The following is an 11,186-nucleotide window of genomic DNA, read 5'->3' as shown; positions in this document are numbered from 1 at the left end:
TTTCTGATTTTCCTTCAGTTTGAAAAGGGGGGTCTACTAAGTAATTATTATTACAAGCTTCAGGAAATCAACAAAAACAATCTTATACAAGAAGGAGTGAGCCATACATCTGTTGCACGTGTTCAAAGTGTCACTTCCCAGACGTATTACAGACGGAGGCCTGTGAAGAAACTACACAGAGATCCTTCCATAGACTGTTGAGCAAGACGTGAAGAGGACATCGAGGACATTGTGCCTGAGTAAGTAATGGAATTTCTTGATTCTTATTCTGTTAAAAGTAAATTGGAGTTTAGAGTTGTGAGTATTCATACTAATGCACAACTATGGGCAAGTTTATATAGTCAATGTGAAGAGGAGAACAAAAGAATTGATAAAAAGTTGTTATGTATAGATAAATTACAGAAGAAACTTAGAAATGTGTTACATATGGTCAAAATATTCAATACATTAGTTCTTGACGACAGGCAGCCACAGAATCAGACACATAGTATATGTGTGAATAATAAAGATACACATAATACTGACACACAAGAACATTTAGAGGAGGTTGATTTTAATGAGTGTCTAAATTGTCACATTTTGGCACAACACATAGAAGATCTGGAAGATCAGATGGAAACTAGGACACAACTAATATCAAAATTACGCCAAAGTATGGAAACAGTTTCTGTTCTTACAAAAAGTGGCAAAGATACGGGTGCGTCCTACCTTCCAGATACTAGTCCAGCTGATGTAGATGAAGACATAGAGGCTGAGGAAATCAAGAGGAGAAAATTACATGATAGGGCTGCCAAACTAAATTTAAAAATACATGATCAGTTAATGAAAATTACTAAAGATATCCCAACTTATAATGATAAGATGGATGCATTTCACAATGCTGATATCTTTGAATCTAATACTGATAAGTTTAACCTTAATAATGAGCAGAAAAATAAAGTATTTAAAGTATGGATTCCTTCACATATGGCAAGGAGATTAGAGACCACGCCAAGAACAAATGATGAGCGTGAAATAATACATAGTTCCCCAGCAGATCGATTAAGGCAACTACTTTTATTTACTACTGGAGAATCTACTCCTACATTTGAAATCCTTGACATGTTAAAGCCAACTTTACAGGATGATCCATTTGCATTCTTAATAAAATTTGAACAGGCTTATAGAATGGTCATGGAAATTGAGGATGATTCTGAACCCACCTCAATGATAACGTCATTTGTAAAAAGATTCAAATACCTTGATCCAGTCTCCAGGGAGTTAGCATTAGGAAAGCTTAGTTTACAAGAGGCAGCAACATTTATTGATCAGATTAGGAGATCAATGAAACAAAGTAGTGCTAAGGTCAAAGTTGTTGCTGTCCAAAAAAAGGATGAAAAACAGGTAACTAATTCAAGTCATCTTAAATCAAACCCTCCCATGAAAGGGGAATATTCCAAACAGAAAGGAAAGGTGTCATTTCACAGAGAACAAGTTACTTGTTATCATTGTGGGAAAATAGGACATTTAAAATGGCAATGTAGGAAATTCTTTAGTGAGACACAAAAGTCAGGGAAAGAAAATGGTTTTGTGCCAAAAGCTCCTTCTCCAGAGCAGTATCAGTCACAGTCACCGTATGCACCTCTAATATGACAATTTAGAGAATTAACATTGAATAACACAATGTACAATGGGAAAACTTATGGTGATAAGATTGAGGGGACAACTGGTCTGTTACCTTCCCCATGACTAGGACGAACTATGACCTCTTGTCCTTTGGAACTAGTAGCTCCAGTTTCATTAGATGAGTGTGGGAGACCTTTTGTAAGGGGATCTTTACAGGGCAAAGAGGTTACATTTCTCATTGACACAGGAGCTCAATTAAGTGTGACTAACCAGGATTTACCTCTAACTCCAAATGCACCTGTTTGTACAATTGTTGGTTTTAGTGGAAAGAGCGTTACTAAAGTGATTTTAGCTCAGAATGTTGGTTTGGAAATACCTCGCTATCTGAAAACTGAAATTGACATTTGGCATAGTACTAACTCTGAAAACATCATAGGAACTGATATAATGAAAAAAAGGGGTTGGGTCATTGACTTAGGGAATAAGGTGATCTGGAAAGATGTTAATGGATCTAAACCTGTATCATTGATCCCACTGAATACAGTCAGGTTGGGACTGTTAGCTTAACAGAAGTTGTTTCTTCAGAACATTTGTGGCCAGATACTGGTGATAATGAAGTTTTAAAAGGAATTGTACAATTTACTCCTTCTTTGTGGGCACAATTCTGAAATGAGGTGGACAAAATGAAGGAAGTGCTTGTAAATGTAGAAGGAGAGATCCTCCTCCCCAAAAGCAGTACACATTGCCACCTGAATCAATTGGTCCCATGTCTAAAATCATACAGGAACTGCTTGATCAGGGTGTCATTAGAAAAGCTAATTCAGTAACGAACAATCCTTTGTGGTGTACCGTGAAGCCTGATGGTTCATACCGAATGTTATTGGACCTAAGACTGCTGAAGTATACCCCAAATGTGGCACCCATTGTTGCAGATACTCATGACATGATGGCATGACTGAATGCTAAGGCAAAGTTTTTCTCAGTTTTAGACATCAGTAATGGTTTTTTCAGCATTCCTCTTGCAAAAAGTTGTCAATACAAGTTTGCATTTTGTTTCATGGATGAACAATATGTATTTTGCAGATTGCCTCAAGGAGCTCATTTATCACCTAGCATATTTTATCAGGCAGTTGCAAAAGTATTGTCCATATTTTCAAGACCCGATTGTCTGTTGCAATATGTTGATGATATTCTTTTAGCCACTGAGGATAAAGAGTTGCATTTGTCTCTCTTAGCAGAATTGTTTACATTGTTGCATGAAGCAGGTTTGAAATTGAATACCCAAAAAGTCAAGTTGTTGCAAAATAAAGTGAGATATCTTGGAGTCTTAATCAGTCCAGGAATGAGACAGCCTCTTCAAGAAAGGATTGAAGCTATTGCTTCTCTTCCCATTCCAACATCACACAAGGCTCTAAGACATTTCTTGGGTCTGGTAAACTTTTCCAGAGAATTCATATAAGGGTTTGCAGAAAAAGCTAAGCCTCTTTATAATCTCTTGAAAAATAATGATGATGACTCTTTTGGACCATGGGAAGAGGAACAACAGAAGGCATTTGAACTTTTAAAGCGAAGTATGCAAAACTCTCCAGCATTGTCAACAGCTATGCCTCTGGCACCTTTTACTTTGCAGGTTCATACCTCAGACATGGCTGTGTCAGCTGTACTCTTGCAATTGCAAGGGGGAGAATGGCAGATTTTGGGCTATTTCTCCAAGCTTCTCACACCTGTGGAAAAAGGGTTTGAAACTTACGCAAAACATTTGGTGGGTGTTCATTTTGCTGTCAAGGCAATAGAACACATAGTTGGATTTAACAAAATCATTCTGCAGACTCCTCACTCCACATTAAAACTTCTCCTTGAGAAAAACATCCCGGGTGTGTCACATCAAAGATTTGCACATTGGTTGTTGTCTTTATCATCAAAGAAAATTGAGATTGATCACAAAGCCAAGTATGTACTTCCTCAACTAATGCAGTATGAAGGGAAAGTGCATGAATGCTTAGAAACATTTTGTGAACCAAATTCATCTCTTTTTAGAAGAGATGCAGAGAACGTTGATGAACCAGTGTTCGTAGACGGCTCCAGATTCTGGTCAGAGGGAAAATACTATTCAGGTTATGCTATCTGGTATCCTGAGAGGGGATATGCGGTTCAGCATAGGCTACCAGGACACTATTCAGCTCAGAGAGCAGAGTTAGAAGCTGTCAAGACAGTACTGACAATTGATGAGAAAGAAAACAAGAGTCCCTTGGTTATTTATAGTGACAGCTCATATGTCGTGAGATCACTGAGAGGCTATTTACCAGTGTGGGAGAAAATAGGTTTTGTACATTCCTCTAACAAGGTCCTGGTTCATAGTGATACACTCAAGGAAGTGTTCAAGTTGGCTACTAAAAATCCAAATGGGTATGCTATAGTCAAAGTTCCCGCACATAAAAAAGGCAAACATGAGCTAGTTATTGGAAACAATACAGTAGATGCATTGGCTAAGGAAGCAGCTAGGACAGGAAAGTTGGAGGGAGAAACTGAATCTTTGAAAGCTTTACCAGTTAGGAAAACAGACACGCATTTGCCTTCCTTTGCAGAAGAACAAGCGAAGGATTCGTCCATTGCTACTTCTCAGGTTGATCCAAAACCTCCCTTTGTTTGTGAAAACGGGGTTTTGTGTCATGACTGTAAGGGGGAATTGCGTCCTGTTGTCCCAAAACACTTACAAATTGAATTCACCAAATACAATCATGAGAGTTTAGGTCATTTGGGTCAGGAAAAATTGTTAGGAATTCTCAAAGAGAAATTTTACTGGGACAAAATGGAGAAGACTGTCCAAGATGTTGTTCAGTCATGTCTCATTTGTGCTCAAGTCAACCCGCGACCTAAAGGACAAAAGCCTCCACTTTTACGAATTGCACCTGCAGATGGTCCTTAGTCTACATTACAGATAGACTACATAGGTCCTCTACCTTCAGGTAAACATGGACTGAGGTATTGTCACGGAAGGTGTACAGCAAACTAGAAGACACAAAAGGAAGATCCGGCTGACTGTATCCAAAACTAAGGAACCAAAGGGATAGCCCTGCAACAGACCTGGCTCTCTCCCTAAACTGCTCAGCCTATGCAAAATTCTCAATGGTAGAAGATCGCATATCCTCGTACCTCGACTGAATAACCCCTGAACACCCTATAATAGTGAGGGGACACGACACCCGGCTCCCTACACTTGATACGGAGGGAGTCAGGGTCTCCTGGGATCCAGCAAACAGGAACATACAAATGAATAAACAAAACTTATCTGTAGAAGACTCAGTAGTAGCATCCAGCATGCATATACTCCAGGAAGTTGTATAAACCGCAAAGTGATGCAGTATGGGAAGGGATTTAAAGGGATGCAATCAGTGCAACTACATGACAGCTGAGAGAGACTAACGAGATGAGAAAATGAAAGCAAAACAAAAGGAACCTCAAGGAGGAGGTTCTGAAGGACGTCTGTCAGAGCTTCTCAGATGTCTGGTAGTGACAGTACCCCTCCTTCTACGAGTGGACTCCGGACACTCAGAGCCCACCTTCTCAGGATGGGACCTATGGAAAGCCCTGATGAGACGAGTGGCCTTAATGTCCGTCACTGGGACCCACATCCTCTCCTCAGGACCATAACCCTCCCAATGAACGAGGTACAATTTAAGTACAATTCTTCCATATGCTGCATCCAAAATGCAACGCATGATCCCACCTCACTCTTCTAAATTTGTGAAAGGTACTTTTGTAATGATTAAGACCTTCAGGAAGAGTGGACCTTGGGAAAGTAATTGGGAAGGTCCCTTTGCAATCATTGATACTATGGGACAAGTAATGATTTTGGTTCAAAGAGCACCGAATGCTTTAAAGAATACTCGCAGACAACATAAATTGTGGGTACATGTTGATCAATGTAAATTGTATGTACCAAAATAATGATACTGCTTTTCTTCATTAGGGAATGAAATTCTTCATCGAATATGCATTCTACAACGGAAAAAGATGTCTTCAGAAAAACAGTTTCATGATGAGAATGTCATTGTTGATGATGATGTTGACAACTACGTTCTCAGAATTGTTTCTTGATAAAAAGAGTGACCATGATACAGAGACTTCAATCCTTGCACGAAGGAGAACAGGATTTCATCTTGAGGATTTTCTGGAAGAACAAATTCAAGATAATTCCAGAGACATTTCCGGAAGTCTTTGCATGGGTTATGGCGTTAACTGTTGTATTGAATTACACTTCAGACATGATACACACATTGAATTACATGCAACAGCAGGACCCAAAACAAAGTTCACTCAATTAAAAGGAACATTCACACATAACAATAGAACAGGTACATGGGAGTGTACATCAATAGATGTATTATACTGGAGTATCGTGATAAAAGGAAATGAGTCAGCTACATGGTCTGGAGACCTCACAAATGATAAGATATCATTAGGAAAAGTGGTAAAATCTTTAGAGGAAATTTGGTTTCAAACCCAGAATTATGTAAAAATAATGGATTCATCAATATTTCCCATAACAGGAAAAGTTGATGAAGATTGGATGGAAAATTGGAGATTCCAAATAATTAGGGAACCTGTTGAAGTTAATATAACCATAAATTTCAGAGGTACAAATGTTATTAATCCTGAAGTTCAAATCGCTCCAACATTGGTGAATATTCAGGAAGGAACAGATCCATTATATTTAAAATGCAACACAAGATTGGAGATTCTATCTGAATCAGTGGTAACTTGGACAAAAAGAGAGGTATTTTTAGGTAGTTTCTCTAATGGTCCAACTAACATGATTCATAAAGGTCAATCTGAGAATGTGAAATGGTTTGATAAAAAGTTCATATTTTATCAAGACCATCCATCTTCCAAAGATTCAGGAATTTATCAGTGTTGCATATTAACTATAAATAATCATAAACAATGTGAAACTGTAAATGTCACTGTGTGGTCACCTACAGAAAATATTTGTACCAAGGTTAAATTTGAACCATCTAGTCATTTCCAGATTAATCATTTCCAGTCGAAGTCTCTTTTGAGAAATGGTAAATATGTCACCATAATGTGGACATTTAATATATCAGACTGGAAAATATCATCAAAGTATCCTCAATGTGGAAAGCATCTTGCTCACATGGAGGAAGGTTTAGAACGATGGTTTAAGAAGAGTATTTCCAAACAAACTAGAACTAAAAGAGGTATAGTAGAGGGTATTTTAGGAGGAATAGGTACCTTTGGAAGCTTGGTCAATACAATTAATATAAATTCATTACAATCAGATTTAAAAACCATAGGTTATCTGGGAAAGAAAGGAATTAAAGTACAGAAAAGTCTAAATCAGCTTTTGGAAAAAATGATTGTTAATTCTGTAGTTGTTTTAGGATCTTCTGTTTCGCATCTTCAAGATGTTACTTTAAGTTTGATCCGAAGTGAACAAGAGTCAGAAGTAGCCAGGGCATGTATAGAAATCCAAATAGAATATTCTACGAATTTAAAAATGATGGCTCAGGCTTTACAAAGTGGAATTACTCCACTTGGTATACTGGAAAATTTACCTATAAAATATAATTATAGTATGAGACATATAGTTTTATGGGTAAATAAGTGGTTAGGATGTAATGAGAACACATGTACAGCGACCTCATTGATTCCAGTAGCTGGAAGAGAACAAATGGTCGTTCCAATAATTGTTTTAGGAATTCCTGTGAGTGAAACACAGTTGATTTATTATCAATTGCAATATACTGAATTTGCATATGATGGTTCTCATATAGAACAATTGGATCTTTCTTCATGTCTGCACTTTGTTTCTAAAATAATCTGTTTACCGGAGCAAGATAAGGCGATTTATCATTCTTGTTTCCATAATCAAACTTCTTGCCATGCACGAATTGAGAATGTGCACTCAATTCATGATTTGGTAACTCAAGTTGGTTTAAACAAAGTTTGTGTACAAGTGATGTCTGAGAAAGAAAAGGTCGTAGCATTCTTTTCTTCTTGTACACATTACGAGAATTTGACAAGAGGTCTATATTGTTTGGAAGGAGATTTAACATAGTAACATAGTACATAAGGCCGAAAAAAGACATTTGTCCATCCAGTTCGGCCTGTCATCCTACAAGTTGATCCAGAGGAAGGCAAAAAAACCCTGTGAGGTAGAAGCCAATTTTCCTCACTTTAGGGGAATAAAAAATTCCTTCCCGACTCCAATCAGGCAATCAGAATAACTCCCTGGATCAACGACCCCTCTCTAGTAGCTATAGCCTGTAATATTATTACACTCCAGAAATACATCCAGGCCCCTCTTGAATTCCTTTATTGTACTCACCATCACCACCTCCTCATGTAGAGAGTTCCATAGTCTCACTGCTCTTACCGTAAAGAACCCTTTTCTATGTTTGTGTACAAACCTTCTTTCCTCCAAACGCAGAGGATGTCCCCTCGTCACAGTCACAGTCCTGGGGATAAATAGATGATGGGATAGATCTCTGTACTGCTGCCTGATATATTTATACATAGTAATTAGATCTCCCCTCAGTCGTCTTTTTTCTAACGTGAATAACCCTAATTTTGATAATCTTTCAGGGTACTGTAGTTGCCCCATTCCAGTTATTACTTTAGTTGCCCTCCTCTGGACCCTCTCCAGCTCTGCTATGTCTGCCTTGTTTACAGGAGCCCAGAACTGTACACAGTACTCCATGTGTGGTCTGACCAGTGATTTGTAAAGTAGTAGGAATATGTTCTCATCACGGGCATCTATGCCCCTTTTGATGCAACCCATTATCTTATTGGCCTTGGCAGCCGCTGCCTGACACTGTTTTTTGCAGCTTAGTTTGCTGTTTATTAAAATTCCTAGATCCTTTTCCATGTCAGTGTTACCGAGTGTTTTACCATTTAGTATGTACGGGTGACTTGCATTATTCCTTCCCATGTGCATAACTTTACATTTCTCAGTGTTAAACCTCATCTGCCACTTATCTGCCCAAGCCTCCAATCTATCCAGATCCCTCTGTAGTAGTATACTGTCCTCTTCAGTGTTAATTACTTTACACAGTTTAGTGTCATCTGCGAAAATTGATATTTTACTATGCAAGCCTTCTACAAGATCATTAATAAATATATTGAAGAGAATAGGGCCCAATACTGACCCCTGAGGTACTCCACTAGTGACAGTGACCCAATCTGAGTATGTACCGTTAATAACCACCCTCTGTTTTCTATCATTGAGCCAGTTACTTACCCACTTACAGACGTTTTCTCCGAGTCCGAGCATTCTCATTTTATATACTAACCTTTTATGAGGTACAGTGTCAAATGCTTTGGAGAAGTCCAGATACACGACATCCATTGATTCGCCGCTGTCAAGTCTAGTACTTACCTCCTCATAGAAACTGATTAAATTAGTTTGACATGACCGATCCCTCACGAAGCCATGCTGATATGGCGTTATTTGCTTATTTCCCATAAGATGCTCTAACATAGCATCTCTCAGAAAACCTTCAAACAGTTTACCCACAACAGATGTTAAACTTACCGGCCTATAGTTTCCAGGCTCTGTTTTTGGACCCTTTTTGAATATTGGCACCACATTTGCCATGCGCCAATCCTGTGGGACATTCCCTGTCAGTACAGAGTCCGCAAATATCAGAAATAAAGGTCTGGCTATGACATTACTTAATTCCCTTAGGATACGGGGGTGTATGCCATCCGGTCCTGGCGATTTGTCTATTTTGATTTTTTTAAGTCGCTGTTGTACTTCTTCCTGGGTCAGACAGGACACTTTTAATGGCGAATTTATTTCAGCATTCAGCATTTCATCTGACAGTTTATTTTCCTCAGTGAATACATTGGAGAAAAAAATATTTAACAGCTTTGCTTTCTCCTCGTCGCTCTCTGCGACTCCCCCCTCATTACTCTTTAAAGGGCCGACACCTTCAGATTTATACTTTTTAACATTTATATAATTGAAGAACATTTTAGGGTTAGTTTTACTCTGTTTGGCAATTAATCTCTCGGTCTCTAGTTTGGCCGCTTTTATTTGTTTTTTACATGTTCTGTTTTTTTCCTTATAGTTTTTCAGTGCTTCCGTGCTACCCTCCTGTTTTAGGGTTTTATATGCTTTCTTTTTGTCATTTATTGCTTTTTTTACAGTTCTGTTTATCCACATTGGTTTCTTTTTGTTCCTTAACCTTTTATTCCCATACGGTATGTACTTCTCACAATGAGATTTTAGGATGTTTTTAAAGATATCCCATTTTTTGGCTGTATTTTTATTTTTGAGGACTTTGTCCCAGTTAGTTAGGCCTATGGCCTCTCTTAGTTGGCTAAATTTAGCTTTTTTGAAGTTTGGTATTTTTGTTTCTCCCTGTAGAAACGCTCTTTTGAATGATAATTGGAAGGTTATTACTTTATGGTCACTATTTCCCAGGTGTCCCCCAACCTGCACGTCTGTTGTTCTGTCAGGTCTATTGGTTAATATTAAGTCCAGTATGGCCGTCCCTCTAGTCGGGTCCTGAACCAGTTGGGAGAGATAATGGTCTTTGGTTATTGCCAAGAATCTGTTTCCTTTATGAGATATACAAGTTTCAGTTTCCCAGTCTATATCTGGGTAGTTGAAGTCCCCCATAATAACCACCTCATTATGATTTGCCGCCTTGTCTATCTCGTTTAGTAGTAGATTTTCTGTGGACTCTGGTATATTAGGTGGTTTATAGTAGACTCCTATTAGTAATTTATTGTTGTTTTTAGCTCCATGTATCTCTACCCACAGTGACTCCACATGTTCATGTCCCTCACTTATATCTTCACGGAGTGTGGGCTTTAGACAAGATTTTACATAAAGGCAGACCCCTCCACCTCTCCGGTTTTGACGATCCTTTCTGAACAGACTGTAACCTTGTACATTAACTGCCCAGTCATAGCTATCATCCAGCCATGTCTCAGTCATTCCCACTATATCATAGTCCTCCTCACACATCACTAATTCCAGTTCACCAGTTTTATTAGTCAGACTTCTGGCATTAGTATACATACATATGAGAGGTTTATGTATATTTTTTACCCTACACCTTTCCTTCTGAACTGTTCTTGTCCCTCCTTCCATTTCTCCCCCAGTCCCACTACCTTGCCCCCGGTCTCTATCTGCACTATCTTCCCCTTCTATAGTGTAATTACCCTCCCCCCCAGTCCCTAGTTTAAACACTCCTCCAACCTTCTAGCCATCTTCTTCCCCAACACAGCTGCTCCTTCCCCATTGAGGTGCAGCCCGTCCCTACGATAGAGGCTGTAGCCGACAGCGAAGTCGGCCCAGTTCTCCAGGAACCCAAACCCCTCCATCCTACACCAGTTCTTGAGCCACTTGTTAATTTCCCTAATCTCCCGCTGCCTTTCTTGTGTGGCCCGTGGTACCGGTAGTATTTCGGAAAATACTACCTTTGAGGTCCTTGCCCTAAGCTTTTGCCCTAAATCCCTGAAATCATTTTTAAGGACTCTCCACCTACCCCTAACTTTGTCATTGGTTCCGATATGGACCATGACCGCTGGATCTTCTCCAGCCCCTC

General features: G+C 39.0%; 1 protein-coding gene across 1 annotated transcript; it reads left to right on the top strand.

The window, feature by feature from the left end:
* The first annotated feature begins 246 nt into the window (after window positions 1-246).
* On the top strand, window positions 247-1,632 carry LOC120990882 (posterior protein-like). Its single transcript, XM_040419767.1, has one exon. The coding sequence runs from the start codon at window positions 247-249 to the stop codon at window positions 1,630-1,632; it is 1,386 nt and encodes a 461-aa protein (XP_040275701.1).
* Window positions 1,633-11,186: the final 9,554 nt, after the last annotated feature.

This window comes from Bufo bufo, chromosome 2 (assembly GCF_905171765.1).
Source record: "Bufo bufo chromosome 2, aBufBuf1.1, whole genome shotgun sequence".
Taxonomy (NCBI): domain Eukaryota; kingdom Metazoa; phylum Chordata; class Amphibia; order Anura; family Bufonidae; genus Bufo; species Bufo bufo.
This window is presented reverse-complemented; position numbering and strand designations above follow the sequence as displayed.